Raw genomic sequence first — 20,964 nt, 5'->3', positions numbered from 1 at the left:
TCTGCCTCCATGACCAGAGGCAGCAATGCTTCTGAATATCAGTTGCTGGAAACCACAGAAGAGGGAGGAGAGTGCTCTTGTGCTCTGGTCCTGCTCATGGGTTTCCCACAGACATCTGGTTGAATCAAGGAAGGGACACCAAGGATCATCTAGTCCTGTGTTGCAGGAACCTCAACTAGACCATACATTACTGGACGCTAGACTAGATGATCCAGCAGGCTCTTCTTATGTTCTTAAAGCTTCTGATGGCTGTATTACAATACTAGAAGCAGCTGGTGGCCATCACAAGCAGATGAGGACCACTGAGCTCTTGTCGTGCTTGTGGGTTTCCCCACATCTGGCATCTATCTGGCCACTTCAAGCAGCATAATGCTGAGCTAGATTCGACTTTGTTCTGATCCGGACTGGCTTTTCTAATGTAAATATTAATTGTGATATACTGGTATATCACCATGTTTAGCTGGTGATATATCATGATGTTGAAAACCAGGCATTGCCCAGCTCTACTGATTACTGTATTTATACCACTCTTCCCAGGGTAGCTTGCAAAACTGTGCCATCATAGATTTAATGCAACATATCAAAGTGGCATCCCTTTGGAAAACTTGCATATAAATGAGTAAGAACTGTACTTACGACATACAAGCCGAACACCACAAATTTAGGCTTCAACACAATAAATTACAGAAGTATCTTGGTGTACTTACAGGATGTGCCACTATACACTGCTTAACATGCTTTAGCCCGGTGAACAACTTTGAAGGCATAAGACAAGAGGTTGAGCTGCCAAGTATGACATCATTACTGACAATAAGGTCTAACTGGCCAAAAATCTTCTTTTTCAGTTCTAGGTTCTCAGGCGTACACTCCTAGAACACACACAAAAAGTTGAAATCATTTAATAAAAACACCCATTACATACATTTCACAAAATCTTTAGAAATAAACTAAGAAGTCATTTTGAAAAGTGGCAAACAAACATCTGCTTACTTTTTTATAAATCGAAACAGCTTACAACTTTCCACTGTCAAGCTAACACTTTATGGATCTTTAGGATCAACATTCCCAGATGCTGTGCTTAAGGAAAAGTGATTGTACCAGATACAAGAGCTAGTAAAATCACAATATTTTTTACAAAGTGGTATCCTTTTATTAGCTTTGTAAAAACAAGTCTTTGATAACTTGCCTATCATCAAAACAGGTTTTTCATCTCATGCAAGTACTATCTAGGTTGAAAATAGTACCCATGTCTGTGCATTTAAATGCCCCAATGATGATGGAATATTTATTTAATACATTTATAAAGCATTTTTTGAGATCAACTATTTTCTACTTATTTGTGAAAAGCTTATCTTTTATAATTTGAAACATTTTATTTTATCTTGTTCAGTGATCCTGATTACATAATGTAAAAAATGATGTACAAACTTCCGTCTAGAGCAAAACACATTTCCCATGAGACCAATAATTCCTCAAAGTTTTACAATGCCAATTTTATAAAGTATACCAGTTAACTGAGAAATCACTGTGCTTGTGGCAGATGTTATATGCTCCAAATTTTGGGGCTTGGGGAAGAAGCTTGCACAGGATGGAATTTTACTGACCTTTTAAAGTCAACAACCACTGCCGTTCTGAGTGATAGAACAGGGCCATTTTCGAACATCAGAACCAACTATAATGCATCCCTTTATTGGTGCAAAACAAGGCTTTGCTCGTAATTCCTGGATCGGTTCAGTCTGCAAGGTGGGTTACCTTTAAATATTTTCCTTTAGCAAAGTCACAAGGCTAGAACTCTGTAGATACTTGTTCAAACTAATAAAAGAGCAGCAGTGAATAGTTTTATTGTGAGATTCTCCAGCTGAAACCCAAAGCTTTCTTTCAGATCAGATGATAGTCACAGAGGTGAAGCTCAACACTCTTGGAAACTCAAACCTACAATGATTATGCAAGGCTTCTGAATAGACCATTTGCTGAGGGCTTCTTTGATAGTGGCACAATTGTATTCAATTTGTTGGACTGGTGCAATAAAAGTTTCTGCCCTTGTCAAGCATGGATTTGTTTTCTTAGCTAGGGAGACTGACTCCCTGAAGAATAGAAGGAAAATTTAGCTCTAAACCAGCTATTAATCCAGGGCTTCATCACTTGCGACCAACTACAGAGCTTCTCAAACTATTCAGATCACCCTGAGAAAAAGATCAAACATGAAATGGATAGGCCTAGTACTGAAAAGCCAGCTCACCTCAGTACAAGTGCACCTGAGTGAATTTTAAAAGGACATTGTATATTCCTGTGCCCATTTCTGTTTTGCTGAGGATCACACAGCTCAGATGCACCAAAACAGTAGAGCCTTATTTGAAAACTTTAACACTTGAAAAAAAGGCTATTGCTGTAACCTGAATTTCAACTTAATTGACCCTTGTAAAAGCCCGATTAGGACATGCCAAATTGTTGGCTTTAACAACAATTCACTGCTGAGACTTCCCCCTTAGGTGTTTTTTAAAAATGCATGCCCCAGGTTTACAATGTAAATGCAGACAATTATGGTTAAAAGCCATAGACACACACTGTCCCTGAAAGTACCAGAAAAGCATCATGCGAGAGTTCCCAGTTAACTCAATGAACACTTGAACTGTTGTGAATTACTCTGATATTATGTGCCCAACACCAAGAAAAAGTCAACTTGTTCCAGTCCTCAAGTATGTTTTGTACTGTACCTAAATGGAGCAATTTTACAATATGTAATTTTGAGGTACTCACTACACAAGCTGAATCTTTTTACTTATTTATTTAAAGTGTCTTCTTAAAAGGGAGAAAAGGCTGAGATCCGGGAGAAGGAACTCACCAGTTCAAAATCAGAGGTGGCTACTCACATTTATATAAAGGTGAAACCAAGCTTTATTTAACCTCTGTCAAAGACCCAATTTGACACCCCCATGTGCATGTGCATTTGTGTACACATAAACACACACACACACACACAGAGAGAGAGAGAGAGAGAGAGAGAGAGAGAGAGAGAGAGAGAAGGGCTGGGAGCCTCAATTGCATCCCTCTGGAGGCTTCACCCTGGCAAAAAACACAACTACCGTACCCCCTCCCCCAGCTAGGACACTGTATAAGGTATGTCTATGGTGTGAATTAGGGATGCGGGTGGTGCTGTGGGTTAAACCACAGAGCCTAGGGCTTGCCAATCAGAAGGTTGGCGATGGGGTGAGCTCCCGTTGCTTGGTCCCAGCTCCTGCCCACCTAGCAGTTCGAAAGCACATCAAAGTGCAAGTTGATAAACAGGTACCACTCCGGTGGGAAGGTAAACGGTGTTTCCGTGCGCTGTTCTGGTTCGCCAGAAGAGGCTTAGTCATGCTGGCCACATGACCCAGAAGCTGTACACCGGCTCCCTCAGCCAATAAAGCGAGATGAGAGATGAGCGCTGCAACCCCAGAGTCGGCCACGGCCACGGCCACGACTGGACCAAATGGTCAGGGGTCCCTTTAACTTTATGGTGTGAATTGGCCCCATTCTCAAGACAGTCAGACTTGTAAATGTGGCCAGCTTCTACAATCCCAACATCCCTTCACAGTAAGAGGCATTCCCCCTCACTGAATGTTCAGCCCTAGGAGGGTAAAGGCTAGAAATATCTAATATTGCAAAGCCTATGTTTGTAATATTGAGACTCTTAAGTTGAAGTCATGCCCTGGATTTTCAGAAAGTTCTGCCCCCAATTACAGAGCCACCTTTTGGTACTTCAAAGACCCAATTTGCAATGAATTACACACCATCTGCACTATACATGTAAAAGCAGGTATCATATCACTTTAAACACTTATGGCTTCCCCCAAAAGAATCCTGGGAAATCTACTTTGTAAAGGGTGCTGAGAGTTTCATGCAAATAGGGCTAGCAAGCAGTACGAATTAAGTGGGAATGCCTGCAGCCAACAGGACATCTATTTGTTATGTTGACACTGAACTTCTTTACATCCCAACATTGATTTGTGTGTTATGCTACGGTAGGTATTTTGTTTGTAAAAATGTCATTCAGAAACATACCACACTCGCAGAGCGAATGACAATTATATCTTTGGCATAGCAGGCAAGTGCTGACCTGTACTCAGATCCATTTCAGGGCATTTTTGTTTGTACTGCACATAATTTTACATGAGCAGCTATGAAAAGTAATATAAGGAAAATGTTAGAAGTAGGTAGTTGCACTCAAAGCAGATAGCAGATGGATTCCATAAAGGTTCTTTAGAACCCCTGAAGCTTATTTATTTATGAAGTATTTTCATACTGCCATCTCATAAGATATCAGGGCAGTCTGTACAACATAAAAAACCGTTAAAAAAACTTTAAAATTATAATTAAACTGAATGGTTAATCAAAACATTTTAAACAGCTGCATAGGCCTGCCGGCCTAAAAAGTGTCTTCAAGTGATGCCTGAAAGTCAAAAGCAAATATTCCTGCCAAATCCCCGCTGAAAGAGTGTTCTTCACAGTGCAAATATGAAAGGGAAAAGAATTGGAGCTGCCTGGAGGGACTAACCGTTGGTTAAGAAATGACGAAACAAAGCTTGCATAAGTGAATTTCAGTTTGCTCAGCATCAGAGTGCGCACCATTTCTGCAATACGGCAGGCAAGTGCTGGCAAGTACAGCAGATGTACTAATTCTCTGATTTAACTGGTATTAAGGAGAACATGAAGTGCAAGAGTTCTCCTTCAAATAATTCATCTTACGAGAAGTAACAAGTGAAGGCCCCAGAGTAGGGGTGAGGTGCAGGGTCTGAATTTGGCTCTCCAGGCCTTCCTACCTGGCCCTTGGGACTCTCCCTGGGTTATCTCCCTCCCCAGCCCTACTCCACACTCTCTGTGTATTTTGTATGGTTGGAATGTGTCCATGAACTAAAATAATATCAGCTTTCCTGGATGGAAAGATAACATAGCTTATATTCTCATTCTCACATGAGAAGGTGGCCTTATGACTGAAAAAGCCCACCCCCACGACAGCCTCCCTCATCCCATGGGAACACTTGCAGTTATAAGTTAAGACAGTGTGTATACCATGCCCCTATCAGTGTGAACAGGACAGACGTAAAACGAGAATCACAATTACCCAGCCTTGTTAATTCAGCTGCTGCCTTGAATAATTGGATGAAGGATTTTGAAGGAAGTAGAGGGGAATGTTCTAGCAACACTTCATTCAGGCTGCTCAGATTATTAAAAGCTGAGGGAGGAAAGAGAGCCCCTCCTTATAATATGTCAAAACTGTCTTATGGAGAGGGTGGCAAGAGATTCTTCATCACCCAGGCCTGCTACTACTTTAACTGGCCTGGATTGAACATAGCTTGGCACAAACATGCGATCGTGCCACTTCCAAGAGAGGTCACAGTTCTTTGCTCCTTCACCAGTCACTGTGCTGTTGCACACTGCTGAACTAAGTCGTGACTTGGCATGTCGTTCAGATTCCAGCCTAACTGCAGGCTGTAGCCAAGCTTTGTCGCATGGGATACAGCCAAGTTATTCAGATTTACTTCCACATTTGATCCATATTAACCACAAAACCCTTGAAAAAGTTTCAAATGAATTTTATGTATAACAACATTTCTTACAATAATGAGATTGGTCATGCCTGACTATACACTTCCGTTGCCCGATTTTTATCAGATTTCTATTGGTGTTAATAAAGTCAACCATGAATACAGATAATATTCACTCCAGTAACTATGTAGCTATGCTTTACTTACTGGATAACTCGGAGCCTTTACTAATTGTGGTGAATTATCTTCTAACAAAAGACAAAGTCCAAAAATACAACAAAAATACAAAATAGGACTTTCGAGAACCGCAACCTCACATTGGAAGAATGAGAGTGAGTGAGTGGACATTCATATCACTTTGTAAAATTCAGAGGCTGCAGATAACCAAATATTACACCTATGTGCTCTTCTCCTGTTCAATTGTAGGACTTATGGGATAGAAGCCAATGATATTTGAAGAGGGTATTTATAGGTTTTTGCAAAGATGGCTCTCAAGAAGAATATCCCATTTCTCATTTCCCCAAGACAACATTGTTATGACCATTGTATAAAATTAACAGAATTATGACATCAAGTAGCCCATTCTTTAACAACTGAGACCAATGGTCTTTAAAAAGAGAATGAGGGCACTTCCAGGCAACTTGTTTTGACTCCATTCTGACTGCAGGAAGGCTAAGCGACATTATGTCAAAATGAGTGTTATCCTGCACTTCCCACTGAACTGTCCAACTTTGGCACAAAAGTTCATTCCTTTAGAGAACCTGGTCTGCAGCAAAAGGCATTCCAGTCAACTATCATTGTGTAACCTGGATTTGCTGGTATGTGATTGAATCCCACCCTAAAATAGCAAAGGTCCCTGGAAACAACTTTAGTTTAAAGCCCCACTGATTTCTGTGGGAAACATTTAAGACCCTGATTACACTTTTCCCAATAATTTTGCTTAGTTAATAAGTGACTATAGGCCAAGTGAATTGAAAATCAGGGATGGAAGAACTGTACCTAAATCAATTAATATGAAGAGTATTTGCATTATGCTAGACAACTAATGTTTTATGGCTATGAAGTAAATTTACCCGCTGTATCTAGTGAGGAAAGAGAAAGTTTTAAATAAGAAACAAAGGAGAACGAAAAAGAACTCGCTAGATTTTATCTGTTTAATGTAGTTTAGGAAGTTTTAAGCATTAACATTCTCTTAACAGGTTTTTAAAAGAGAATTTCTACTCTTAAGGACAATGTTCATGACAGGAGTTCCAGGGAATGCTGTGAAATTACCATATATATGATTGTATCTTATCTCACTCACAACCAAGGATATTACAAACAGGATCACAGACAGGGCTAGGGTAGCACATCCACAGCAGAAGTAACCTCTGGAGCAGTGGTTCTCAACCTGTGGGTCCCCAGATGTTGTTGGACTACAACTCCCATCATCCCTGATCACTGGTCATGCTGACTAGGAATGATGGGAGTTGTAGTCCAACAACATCTGGGGACCCACAGGTTGTGAACCACTGCGTCTGGAGCCACCAGGACAGGAAATTGGAGCAGACGTCAAAGGCCTTCATTCAGAAAAAATGAGTAGGAGGGTCCACAAACTCAGCAGGGACCCTCATTTTTGATGAGATCAAGATAATATACATTATCATCTAAAGAGCAGGGATCCAGGGGTCTTAGTAGACCACAAGCTTAGAACAACTCAACAGGCAGCAGCAAAAAAAGCTAATGCTATTCTAGGCTGCATCAACGGAAGTACAGTGTTCCGATCAATGGAAGTAATGGTCCCACTCTATTCCATCTTGGTCAGACCACACCAGGAATACTGTGTCCAGTTCTGGGCACCACAGTTTAAGAAGGGTATTGACAAGCTGCCACATGTGTAGAGGAGGGCGACCAGGATGATCAAGGGTTTGGAAGGGTTGAGAGAGTTGGGTATGTCTAGCTTGCTAAAGAGGAGACTGAGAGGAGGTATGATACCCATCTTCAAATATCTAAAAGGCTGTCTTATGGAGGATGGAGCAAGCTTGTTTTCTCCTGCTCCAAAGGACATGAACTAATGAATTAAAGTTGCAAGACATGAAATTCCAACTAAACATCAGGAAGACCTTTCTGACAGTGAGAGCTGTTCGACAGTGGAATGGACTTTCTTGGAAGGTGGTGGACTCTCGTTCATTGGATATTTTTAAGCAGAGGTCAGATGGCTTTTTTTGTCATGGATGCTTTAGCTGAGATCAGCGAAGCAGTAGGAAGAATGGGATACGGTGGGCTCCCGATAAGTGATCAACTTATATTTTCCTTAACTGAAATGTGTGTGTGTGTGTGTGTGTGTGTGTGTGTGTGTGTGTTTCCAGGGTCAATCCTGAGCATCTCTAGGCAGAGCTGTGAATGTTGCGTCTGAAATCTTGGACAACCACTGCTGAACTGTGCAGACTAATGGTCTGAGTGAGTACAAAGCAGTCACCTATGTTTGGTATTTCACAGCCTCTCTTGACACGGTACTAGTCTGGCCATTGTAGGACGGCAACAGAATGTAAATGGAGGTACAGAAACCTTAGTCAAAGCTCTGACTAAGCACTGGCCATACACAAAGCTTGTGAGATACATAACTTATTGGAAAGCTGGTCAGGGGTTAGTGTCAGATACGTTTACGTCATCATATGCTTGCTTTAGCAGTAGCTTCAATGCACCAGCTCCCTCTTCTGGAAGAAGAAGCGGGAATATACAGGTAGAAGTTATCTTAAGCAGGGGATTGTATAAGCAAAATTATGCAAAGCCAAACTCCCCCCCCCCAATAGTCCTGCACATCCATTTCTATCTCTCTGAGGCCAGTGCTGAGCGGGCCTTGCCCCCCCCCTCGATGGAAAGCTTTTTAAGCCCCTCAAGCTTGCTTACCGAGCAGATCGTGCGAGGCCTTTGGAAGGCTCTGCAAAGTTGTGATGAGATGGTCTCAGAAACCTGAAAAGTAAGGGGGGGCTTAAAAGCTCTTTCCACACTGTGTTTTCCCACTGCGAAAAGAGCTTTTTAAGTCCCCACCCCGCCCCGCTTGCTTTGCAGGCTCTGGGAAGGTTGCATGTGGGTTCCTGTGAGATCTCTTCTGGGGCGGGAGGTGTTTCCTGTTCTCTCACCCATTTTATTTATTTTTATTTTCTGTGGTCACATTTGCAAAATCAGTCTAAGATGAGAGCTACCCATATTGCAATTCTGTCTATTTATAGTATTACATCACAAAACTACATGGAACCTTAACTGCATAGTTCTGCCTTTGAGAGTGTGTCCCTCCTCCCGCAAGTTGCCAGTGTAGGGCATCAATCCAGATCAGGATATGTACAAACAACTCTTAAGAAATACGTGTACAACTAGGGTAGCAAAATGTATGATAAGACCCTTTTCACTACTTTCACTTTTAAGTTTATTTATTTGGGGATACTCCAGTAAAATGAAGGTATAGAGTAGAATTGAATTGACTGAAGCAACAGAATTTCCATTTCTGCACTTATCTAGATCACCTATTTATTAAAATCTGGTATATTCTTTATGCACAACCTAACAACAAAAGATTCTATACAAAAGTACCTCCTTTAACCAGACTTCTGAAAACTTTACATATTAAGTGTGGCTGATTTAAACCAGATTTAAACTTATCGTTTACTTGGCCCACAAATTGCCAATGAAAAGAGATAGGAGTACCACTTATAATTTTTGGTCAATTAAGCTCTATTAGATATAAAATTTTTGTTGGAATGGTAATGACCAGCTGCTGCATAGTCAAGGTTGTATTTAGAGGCCGGTACTTTTAGTTTCATCCAACTATGAGATAAAGGTGGTGAATGAACTAATGATTAGAGCATAAATAAGCCACAAAATTTCCTCCCTTTGGCCATTTCAAGCAAACAAGCATGTACTGTACTCACCTGAAGGTAAATGGCACCCTCTACTGCCGCTTTTAAATCTGTGCAGCCGCTAATGAGAGACAGCTGCTTGTCAGCTGTCAGAGTACCTTTCAGCATTCCTGTCTTTCCTAGTTCTTTCAATTCTTTGCTGTTTGAAAACAGAAGAACAGCAGAAGAATTATGAGTATTATTTATCACACGTACTAATAAAAATATACCACAGGAAAGATTCCGGCAACCCGTTCTTCCCTATTGCACTCTTAACTTTTTCCATACACACTTATTAAACGGAACCCTTGTGAAATATGGTGCAGTGTATGGCATTCTCAAGGACGCTGGTGGCGCTGTGGTCTAAACCACTGAGCCTGTTTGGGCTTGCCCATTAGAAGGTCGGCAGTTCGAATTCCTGCAATGGGGTGAGCTCCCGTTGCTCAGTCCCAGGTCCTGCCAACCTAGCAGTTCAAAAGAACGCCAAAAGTGCAAGTAGATAAATAGGTACCACTCCGGCAGGAAGGTAAACGGCATTTCTGTGTGCTGCTCTGGTTTCAATGTTCCGTTGCACCAGAAGTGGCTTAGTCATGCTGGCCACATGACCCAGAAAAATTGTCTGTGGACAAACGCTGGCTCCCTCGGCCTGTAAAGCGAGATGAGTGCCGCAACCCCAGAGTCATCTGCGATTGGACTTAACTGTCAGCGGTCCTTTACCTTTTTATGGCATTCTCTAGATTCATGCTTCAGAGCACAATGCAAACATTGTTATTCATTTATTAATTGCCTCCCATGCCAACATCTCAAGGTGGTGTGCAATAAAAATAGCTAAAAACGGCTAAACACAGCACAAAATTGCAAATACTTTCTTTTTAAAAAAACCAGAAAGGCAAAAGCAATACAATATAGACACTCTTGGCAGAAATCCAGCTGGGAAAGCCTGTCTTCATTTGTTCCCGTAACATGCAAATGGTGGGCTCTTGTTGTATCCCGAAATGCTATTCCAAAGAAAAGGGACAGACATACTGAAGGTCTTGCTCCAAGATGCAGACTTCTGATATCTTTGGAATTTGCAGAAGGAGCTCTTCCACAGACCTCAGTGACCTCCTGGGCATACAAGGGATAGGGTGGTCTCTCAAGTAACCTGGTCCTGAGCTGCATAGGGCCTTATATGTTAGTACCAAGACCTTGAGCTTTTCCTTGTAGCAGATCAGAATCAGGCCAATTGCCCATCTAGTCCAGCATCTTGTTTCCACAACCGGAGCCTATGAGAAACCCAGAGGCAGGACCCAAGTACACTCTCTCCTCCTGCAGTTTCCAGCAGCTGGTATTCAGAAGCCTAGTTCCTCAGACTATGGAGGCAGAGAACAACCATGATGGCCTTTGCCTCCATTAATTTGTCTAATCCTCTTTTAAAGCTATCCAAGTTGCTGGCTACCAGTGACTCCAGGGAGCCATCACTGATGTCCATGAGTCCTACCATTATGAGAGAAGAAATTTTTCTCTACCCACTTTCTATGTGACATGTATAATTCTATCATGTTGCCTTTTACTCGCATTTTCACTAAACTACAAATCCGCAACCTTTCCCCATTGCTCCATCCCCTTGATCGTTTTGGCTGCCCTTTTTATATCTTACTCATGTATTCATAGAAATATTTATATACCACTGTACCACAAAACATATGAACTTTTCCAGCCTCTCCAGCAAATGAAAACCTTTTGCATGTCTGTTGATGACTGAACAAAGATTATACACGAATAGGTAGACTCTTATTCGATGGAGGCACAGCATAATGTGATGTCCCAGACAATATTAACATACAGATTACCCAGTCATCAATCTGCCTCAACCTGCTCGTGTCTCCACCATTCTCATGCAGAGTATATTGCAAGTAGGACCTGCAACACTCTCATCCACCAGGAGGTGTTTAAAGTTATGTGCAGAGTGGTCACAACTTAAAAACGAGTCGTATGCAATAAATAAATACCGGATGTGGGGAAAACCTTGAAACGAAACAAAACCTTGAAAACAACTTGGCGCTCCTTCTCACAAGTCCATGCTTCTGGCAAAGCCTTATGTTGATTATTGTTAGAGCAGTAATGTTTTCATATTGTACAATAGCAGTCCCATCACCCATAGGCAATTAGATGCTTCCTCATATTACAGGCAGAGAAATCAGGGAAAACAACTTAACAAAGGAGTTGGGAGTGAAACACTAATCTGATAAGGGGCTTTGCTTAGCCCTCAGTCCAGTCAAATCAATTCTGAAGGAGAAACAAAAAAATGCATTCCTCTTCACACTTTTAAGTATCCCTTACCACCAAACACTCAGAAACATGAAACTGCTTTGCTGAACACTCTCTCCCCAAGTGTTTTGTTTGCTTGTTCATTCTGCTGTTACCTAGGCAATGCCATTTTGGTAGTGCAAAGAATATCACATTTCTACCCTCAACAAAGAACACTCTGGTCTGTATGGATAACTTTTGTGATCACCATCTGAAGTTTGCAATGCCATGGATATAAGATGGGGCAATGTTAGAAACATAACTTCTCTGTGACATTTCAGTGGTACATCATGTGAGTTCTCAGGAAGTTGGACATGGGAATTTAAGCCAGCACCAACTCAATTCTTACAATTTAGCACAGCTGAAGTGTCCAAAGTGCTTCACGTGCATTATATCAATAATTCTTACAACAGCATTGTAAATAGGTCACTATTGCCACCATCCCATATTGCAAGGGGTGGGGCTGACGCCAAGAGAACAGTATCTTATCGAAAGACACCTACGCAACTCCTGATTGAGTGATTTGAATACGGAAACTCCTAACTCTCAATAAGCATTCTGGAAACTTAAGTCTCCACTTACTAGTATTGGAAGGGACTGGGCATCTTAAACAAGCTTTTTTAAGTGTTACTGATACAGTGGTACCTCGGGTTACATACGCTTCAGGTTACAGACTCCACTAACCCAGAAATAGTACCTCAAGTTAAGAACTTTGCTTCAGGATGAGAACAGAAATCGTGCTCCAGCGGCGCGGCAGCAGCAGGAGGCCCCATTAGCTAAAGTGGTGCATCAGGTTAAGAACAGTTTCAGGTTAAGTACGGACCTCCGGAACGAATTAAGTACTTAACCCGAGGTACCACTGTATTTTTATAACACGAAAAAAATAACAAACACATGGAGCATCTGAAAGGTGAAGGTATGTGACAAGCCAAGCAAGCTACTGAAAGGTGGAGGCAGCTGAGGCAGCTTCCCCTGCTGCCTTGAAACAGGCAAGGCGGACTGGCGAGGCTTAGCTGGGGGGTGGGAGGGCTTCTTTAAGTCTTCTCGCCGCCCTCCCCCCAGATGAACAAGCCCCATATCCCTCCAGTATGCACAAGCCGGAGGGACATGGAACTTGTTGAAGCAGAGGGAGGAGCAAGCCGTATTGTGCCTCGGCAATGCTAGTTGTTTCTCTCTCTGCAGTGGTATGAGAGCAGACCATGATGGTGGTTTCCCTCAGCGGTATATCACTGGTGAAACTGCCACCACTCCCAAGTCCCTCTGCCGCCAGAGTCCGGATGCAGCTTGTTTTTCCCTCAGCGCACTGGTAGCAGTGGGACTCAGGAGGTAGCGGTTTCACCAGCAATATGCCGCTGAGTGAAGCCGTCATCACTGTTTGCCCTAATACCAGTCCTGGGCAATATATGAATATATTGCCCAGGCCTACTAGGTGACCTTGGGCTAGTCCCAACCTCTTAACCTACCTCACAGGGTCATTGTGTAAGGATTACCTGAGGAGAGGGGTGCACCATGTACTCCGTGGAGAAAATGGTGGGCTACAAATGCAATAAATAAGATCTTCTGTGTACCTGGAGGAACCAGCTAGATGGAGATGTCAGTCTAAGCACTAAGATCAGAGATAAGGGACATCCTATCTCCATTCTATGTGCTAAAATCAGAGATAAGCCTCTGCCTGCTGTGTGACAGTAAAAGGATTTATCCGTGTGTGTGTGTGTGTGTGTGTGTGTGTGTGTCTGCCTGCTATTGCTTTTAGAAGGCAATAGAGGACACATTGGACAATTGATCAAAAACTGGAGGGTTGGTAGTGGGGCTTGTGGGTCTCACTGAAGATCTACTACCTTTTATCCCATAATTTGAGCAGTACCTTGAATAGATAATCTGAATGCATCCTGAAATCCCATTGGTCCCCTGTTCATCTTGTTTAGAACTAAAAGCTAACCACAGTATTCAAACAATTATAATCCTGACTAATCTGTGCTAAAGGAACTCAAATGACTTACCCAATTTTTTCCAGGGCTTTTGTTACCTGTTCTTGTACGATATCATAAAGCTTTACTTGAAATCCAGCAGAAGCAAATAACATGGCCCAGCTACATCCAATGAGTCCACTAAGAAGAAAAGAGAAAACGGTTAGCACAAATCTTTTATTGTTATTTATTTGAAAATACTTGCATGCCACTTTTCCAGGCAAAGCCTGCCCAAAGCAGCTTACAGCAATAAAAACTACAAGTGTATAAAAATGCTTTTTACTAAAAATCAATAATTATTATTGATCTATTCCACAGAAATTCCACAAAGAGAGTTTGGAATTCCAGTAACATAATGATATTCCAGTCTCTTTCCGGCAAGCAGGACATAAATTATTCAGGAGAAGGCAAACTGAAACAAATGAGTTTTTAAGGTCTTCTGAAAAGTCTGAGGTGTAGCTGCCATTGCAGCATTTCTGGGAAATAACTCCAAAGGTGTGGTGGAGCCACCACAAAAGAGGTGGTTGAGCCTCTTATGCTCAACCACCTCACAGACCTATTCCTGTCACAACACAGAAGCAAAACAAGGTTTTCCTGTTTCAGCACGTGTTGAAGGCAGCAACCTGGATGTGGATATAGTTAACCAACCCACAGATTCAGCAATAGAAGTTTAAGGTATGTTTTGAAAGGGCAATGAAGGATGCAACAGACCAATCAGCATATTACAAAGCAATTTGGCTCACACCCTACTTTTGGAACATCTAAGTTTATTAAGCAGAGAGCGAATGTTGAACAAAATGGACTTGGGTTGAAAATAGTCTTATTCACTAATCTGTAGGTTATTCTGCATGCTACAGGCCTGAAATTCTGCATACAGAGCATCCGTCTAAGTACATATGGAATGCAGAAACATTCAGGTGAACATATATAGTCATATGACGTTGCCTTACCCCAAGTTAGGCTATTCATCTATCTTGCCCACTATTATATACTCTGATCATGGCTCCCTTACCTGTCAGGATTCTTCCCTGCCCTGTTACCTGAAAAACTTGAGACTAAAGATATCAGGATTAAATCTGGGAGATTATGCATGTGCTCTACCACCAGGGTTCAGCACCTCTTGGCAATTTTTTTTTTTAATGTATTGCATATTGAGTCAATACTTTTTTATTTTTTTTTACAGAAAATGATATTCTATGCAATTCTATCTTAGATACTGCTTAGTAATGATAATACTCATTTCAAAGATCAGCTAAATTGCACAGAGCCAACAAACAGTCCTGTTTAGTATCTGCCTGCCAACCGGCAGGATCTAATTTGGATATCTAGATGCAAATTTTCTGGTCCTACAATAAAATATTAATATGGAAGGCACTCCCTAGCCCCATTCATTAATTCATTTGTTCAATTATGTATATGTAGTCAATTTCTCCTAGTTTTTTTAAATCACCCTTTTCATTTGCAGATAATATATTTGTATTACTTATTATTATTAATTGAATTTATATATGCCACCCTATACCTGGAGGTCAGGTCTCAGGACGCTTCACAGAACAAAATCAAAATATAAAACCATAAAATATAGGATCAAAATGAAAACAACAACCTAATACCCCCCCCAAAAAACACACCACACATTTTAAAAGGGCATAGGATGTCAATCAAATCAACCAAAGTCCTGTTTAGAAAGGAACGTTTTTGCCCAGAGCCCTGGGGAGAGCATTCCACAGATGAGGAGCCACTGCAGAGAAGGCTGATTATCATGTTGCCACCCTCCGGACCTCTCAAGGAGGAGGCACACAAAGAAGGGCCTCAGAAGATGATCTCGGGGTCCAGGTAGGTTCATATGGAAAGAGGCAGTCCTTGAGGTACTGCAGTCCTGCAGCGTTTAAGGCTTTATAGGTCAAAACCAGCACTTTGAATTGGGCCCAGAAACTAATTGGTAGCCAATGCAGTCTGACCAGGATCGGTGTAATATGCTCAAACTGTCTTGCTCCAGTGAGCAACCTGGCCGCTGAATTCTGCACTAGCTGAAGTTTCTGAACCTTGAGATTAGCAGAGCATAGACAACAGTAGTTAGGCTATCCCTGTCCAGATAGGGGCATAGCTGGGCCACCAGCTGAAGCTGATGGAAGGCATTCCGGGCCACAGAGGCCACCTTAGCCTCAAGCGACAGCAAAGGATCCAGGAGTACCCCCAAGCTACAAACCTGTTCCTTCAGAGGAAGTGTAACCCCATCAAGAGCAGGCAATCTCCCACCCATCTGGCCTAGGGAACCACCCACTAACAGTGTCTCAGTCTTATTTGGATTGAGTTTCAGTTTTTGGCTCTCATCCAGTCCATTACCGAAGCAAGACACTGGTCCAGCACTTCCACTGCCTCACCTGCAGATGTAAAGGAGAATTAGAGCTGCATAACCCCACACTGAAGGTTCCACAGGGCTAAAAAGCATTCCCCAAGAAACACCCTCTGGGAACGACCATCCAAGTAGGACTGGAACCACCGCAAAGCGGTGCCACCCACCCCTAGTTCAGGCAGTCACTCCAGAAGGCATCTAAAGCCACTGAGAGGTTGAGGAAGAATTAACAGGGATATGTTTCCCTTGCCTCTCTCTCAATGGAGGTCATCATACAGGGCGACCAAAGCAGTTTCTGTGCCAAAACTCCAACTGAAATGGATCCAGAAAATCAGTTTCTTCCAAAAGCACTGGGATCTGGTCTTGCTCAGGAAAGGGAGATTAGCAATGGGCTGGTAGTTAGTTAGGTTTTCTGAATTCAGGGAAGGTTTCTTAAGGAGTGGTTTTACCACTGCCTCCTTCAAACAGGCAAGGACCACTCCCTCTCATAAAAAGGCATCGATCACCTCCCTACTCATGTGCTCTTATTTATTGTTTTGTTATTTCTTCCATGTAAAGATCCAGTAAAATCCATGTTTAAAAATACGAGACTACTCCTAAATTCTTTTCCATGTCTCTGTATTGCTGTAGTTGAAGGAATAATCTAAACTGAGAGTACATGTTGTAGTTGAGGTCCCTTCAGTTGCCCTGTCCACATCCTCAAACCACAACAACAGAACATGATTCCATACACTTTGACTGGCCAGTGCTCTAGAAACCTCCTCTAGAACTTTATCAACACTGACATCTAGTTTGGATCAAAATGTAAGTGACCTTGTGCTCAAAGTGCCTTGCAACTTGTTCACCGCAGGTCTCAGGAATCTCTCAAATTCAACAAGTCTGACAGCTGACCATCCCAATAGGTCCTTCACCTCTGCATTTGGGGGTGGGGTGGAGGAAAGATTACCAAAGGCAATCTAAATCTCAACAGGTAGCGATCCATCCATGACAAGACTGTTATATTAACCGGCACTAACAATTTCTCTGTGGCAATAAACAGATTCAGTGGACTTAGGATATATGTTGATTCCACAATGTACAGTCATACCTCGAGTTGAATGCGCTTTGGGTTGAGCACGTTCAAGTTGCTCTCTGAGGCTACCCGGAAGTAACGGAGCACGTTACTTCCGGGTTTCGCTGCTCACGCATACGCTCAAAATAATGTCACACGCATGCGTGGTAGCGGCGAAACGCGACCCGCAGACGCGCCGTGGCATCTTGCATTCCGTTCGGGATGCGAACGGAGCTCCAGAACGGATCCCGTTCGCATCCCGAGGTACCACTGTATTGAGAGAGAGTATGGCAGTCATGTATTCCTCAGTTAGATCAACCAAATGGAGTTGTCAATATACAGCTATAAGAATAAGAATAATATTTTATTATTTATACCCCGTCCATCTGGCTGGGTTTCCAAGTGCAGTGGGGAAACTCTCAAAGAGGCAAGATAAGGCCACATGAAGTCACAAGTTATTAAAGGTTGCAGCTATAGTCAGGTCATATCAAAGTCACTGAAGAGCAGACATCAGAACAGAATATTCCGACAATATTATTCTATTCTGCAGCCAGGCAGTCTGTGCAGACACCTCTATGGATTTTAAATGCAAGAATGTGTCATGAGATGCAAAACACTCTTTTAATTAACATGTTTTTATTATTCTTAGGTGATAACGAGAAAATCTTTGAGAAGCTTTTCAAAAGTCTTATATATTCTTAGGTGTTTCTTATTTAGAAAAGACTGTAAATAAAGCAGTCTGACTTTAAAAAATGATTTTTGCAAGTTCTTTTTTAAAATTAAATTTCTATACCGTCCATCAGCTCTTGCCACGAAAATGACATGTGCTTTATATAAGAAAGTTATTTAATCCTTGCATAATATTGTCCACCAAGGTAAGCATGTATAGAATTGCAAGCTAAATGTGCTTAAATTGGCCTGGATTATGCCCACAGTAAAGTCCCATTGAGTTCACTAGGACTTAATCTGAATGGCATTCATAGGATTGCACTATTAATTGCCATACATTTTCACTAGAAATTAAGCACATGCTCCACTTCAGACAATAAAATGTCTGGGCACTGACATTATTGTGAATGGAACTGAATTGCCCAATAACTAAGCAAAATAAGGAAGTATTTATCTCTTTTTATAACCGGGGACAATGATGCATGGGTCAAGTCATATTTGCCAGGAATCTTGCAGATCTCAACATCTGCAAGTAAAAGGCAGCAAAGGAGAAAATCGGAACAAAAAATGTAGAAGTATATTGCAAATGTGGCTGAGGAAGCTATCTATCTACACTACAACACTGTATACTAAACTAGGAAGACAATAACTGAATATTAGACTAACTGAAATAGAATTTACAGAGCAATCATAACCCATACAGGTGGAGTTTGGACAAATAACTTATGGTACCATCTTTTCTTGAATATGGCTTATAATTCAATGTATTAATATTTCCATAAGATGCTTTTAGACTTCAGAAAAGGCTTACGAACCTCTGAATCAGTACCGTATTTTTTGCTCTATAACACTCACTTTTTCCCTCCTAAAAAGTAAGGGGAAATGTGTGTGCGTCTTATGGAGCGAATGCAGTCTATGCAGCTATCCCAGAAGCCAGAACAGGAAGAGGGATCGCTGCTTTCGCTGCACAGCAATCCCTCTTGCTGTTCTGGCTTCTGAGATTCAGAATATTTTTTTCCCTGTTTTCCTCCAAACACTAGGTGTGTCTTATGGGCTGGTGCATCTTATAGAGCGAAAAATATAGTATATTGTCAGTATTTTCCTTATAAAAGCATATGTATATACAATACACTTTTTGCCATATTCACCATAGGAAATTAAAGCTTTCCACATATAAAGGCATGGATGACCACACACTTTCCTTGGAGTTTTACTGATTTCAATAGTACTTTGTTTTCGTAAAGTTAATAGCCGTGTTAAAAATTGGCAATAAACATGATTTGTTTATCACTTGTTCTCTTAATCAGTTAACAGGATACAGGAACAATACTGGTGCAATTCTACATGAAGGTTACTAATGGTACAGAGGTCATCTACTTCACAGTTTTATTCAGACATACACTCAATATTCAGAACAAACATGTACTTTCATTCACTTAGTTTACAAGAGTCTCTTAATCACATATCTGACAGCAATTCATAGTCCACAGTGCAGTAGCCTCAACAGACTACCAACAAACCTCTAGCACAGAAAGAATTGCTGGTTGACCTTTGTTCTGTGCTAGCTGAAGTGTTCAAATTTTCAACATTTAAGCAGTTTCCCAGTTGGTGCTACCATTGGGCAGTTTGACCTTACCCTCTACATACCACTGGTGACCGATGCATAACTGAGTGCAGCCCCTAGCTACTGCCTTAGTCTAACAGCATGCGACAACGTAAAAGGCACATGCTCCAAACACAATTCACACCTCTTATGTTCTGCGGTCGGGCAGCAAGACTGTGTATGGAGCAAGCCTTGAGGTCCCTTTGTTTGAAGAGTTAAGGTTGGGGCAAAAACATTCAATTATAAAAATAAGCAAGCCAGAGTTTTAGGCCTTATCAAACGGGGAAAACAGAGGCATATATATTTTAAAGCCATTTGTGAGCTTCCAATAGACATTTGATCAGCCACCAAGTGAACAGAATGCTGGACTACATAGGCCTTCCATTTGATCCAGCAGGGCTCTTTTTTTCTTAATTATAAGCAAGCACACACAGCAGCACTAATATTAGGTACAAATTTCCTGTTACTTTAATTAGATGCACTTAATTCAGAGGGAGAGAAAAAAGAACAACACATACAACCTGAACATAAATACATGAAGGCTATCCAGATTTCAATCAGGTTACTACACTATAAAATTATCTTGGCAAAAAATCTACATTTTGCTGTTTATAAAAGCTTTCCAAAACACACCACACTTTGAATTTCCATGTTGGCAATGGACTTTTTCTCGTGCTGCTATTCACCTGGAATGTCCTTTAGCTCTCCATGTGTTTCAAGGTAATCTGTACAGACTAAACGCAAACAGATTAAATGGCTTAGATAAGTGTTCTATTCACACGCAGGAAAGTTACTCATTTGTTTTGTCTTTTTTAACACCTTGCTGCAGCAACAGCAAATGCCAATGTAAAAGTTGTGGTTTGGTGGCTTTGAAAACCCCACGCATAAAACGCAGGTTCCACGTCCTTCGCGCTTTTCTGGGGGGGGGGAGGGGGCACAGGATCCCCTTTCCCGGACTGAAACACCCTTCTCCCTCCTCTCTCCGAGCCAACAGGAGAGCCTCTTGTCAAGGGATTTACCTGCCAACAATCACAACACGTCCCTCTTGCACGGGATCCATTGTGCCAAGTTCAGGTTGCAGCACTCACACAGCAGGAAAAGGACAACGCGGGAAAAGCCACTGGGGGGGGACGTGGGCCAGCGGATCCCTTTTCAAGGCGGCGCTTCCTCCCCACCCCGCCACCCCCCAATTCCAAGGGATGTCACGGCCACTACCATTGGCTCCCAGATAAGAACACTTCCCATTGGCTCCCTGGGTGCCCCAAGCGGCGGCTCGAGGGAACGTCTCCAGATAGGGGTTACCCGGGTCAAGGGAAAAGAGAGGCGGGGAGGCGCGTGGGGCTCTTCAGCGGAGGGGGGTTCATTTGATTCTTCCTGGCTTCGTTGTGGAAGGAAGTTGGCGGGGTGGGCGGGCAGTTCCGAGAGAGAGAGATTCCACAGCGACTTTGGCTTTCCCCTTATGGCTATGCATCCATATATATATATATATATATATATATATATACACAGTATATGGCTTCCTCTTCCGCTTCTCTCTGGGGGGTGCAGCGCGGCTCGGAGGATCGGGCCCTGTGAGGGTCCCACAAAAAGAGAGCGCATGCGCAAGCCAGAAAAGGCGGCAGGAGGTGC

The 20,964-nt window shown here is 42.1% G+C and overlaps 1 protein-coding gene and 1 long non-coding RNA gene across 6 annotated transcripts in view; one reads left to right on the top strand and one right to left on the bottom strand.

The window, feature by feature from the left end:
- LOC310843850 overlaps nucleotides 1-14,958 on the top strand; it is a 55,372-nt gene extending 40,414 nt beyond the window's left edge. The window contains exons 3-7 of one of the 5 annotated variants that reach the window (XR_014563693.1): nucleotides 7,874-7,964; nucleotides 13,704-13,818; nucleotides 13,975-14,331; nucleotides 14,495-14,573; nucleotides 14,840-14,958. This is a non-coding gene — a long non-coding RNA (uncharacterized lncRNA). The other 4 variants (XR_014563694.1, XR_014563695.1, XR_014563697.1 and 1 more) reach the window with 4 other exon arrangements.
- The window catches only part of CRYL1 (crystallin lambda 1), a 35,537-nt gene extending 14,971 nt beyond the window's left edge, over nucleotides 1-20,566 (bottom strand). The window contains exons 1-4 of the mRNA XM_083737255.1: nucleotides 20,355-20,566; nucleotides 13,690-13,797; nucleotides 9,434-9,560; nucleotides 708-869 (exon numbers count right to left, since the gene is read on the bottom strand). Of these exons, the coding sequence (XP_083593381.1) occupies nucleotides 708-869; nucleotides 9,434-9,560; nucleotides 13,690-13,797; nucleotides 20,355-20,395 (438 nt within the window). The 5' untranslated portion in view covers nucleotides 20,396-20,566. The remainder of the gene's footprint in view (nucleotides 1-707; nucleotides 870-9,433; nucleotides 9,561-13,689; nucleotides 13,798-20,354) is intronic.
- Nucleotides 20,567-20,964: the final 398 nt, after the last annotated feature.

The sequence above is a fragment of the Podarcis gaigeae genome (assembly GCF_964106915.1).
Source record: "Podarcis gaigeae genome assembly, chromosome: 4".
Classification (NCBI taxonomy): Eukaryota; Metazoa; Chordata; class Lepidosauria; order Squamata; family Lacertidae; genus Podarcis; species Podarcis gaigeae.
The sequence above is the reverse complement of the archived record's forward strand: the minus strand, read 5'-3'. Positions and strand labels throughout refer to the sequence as shown.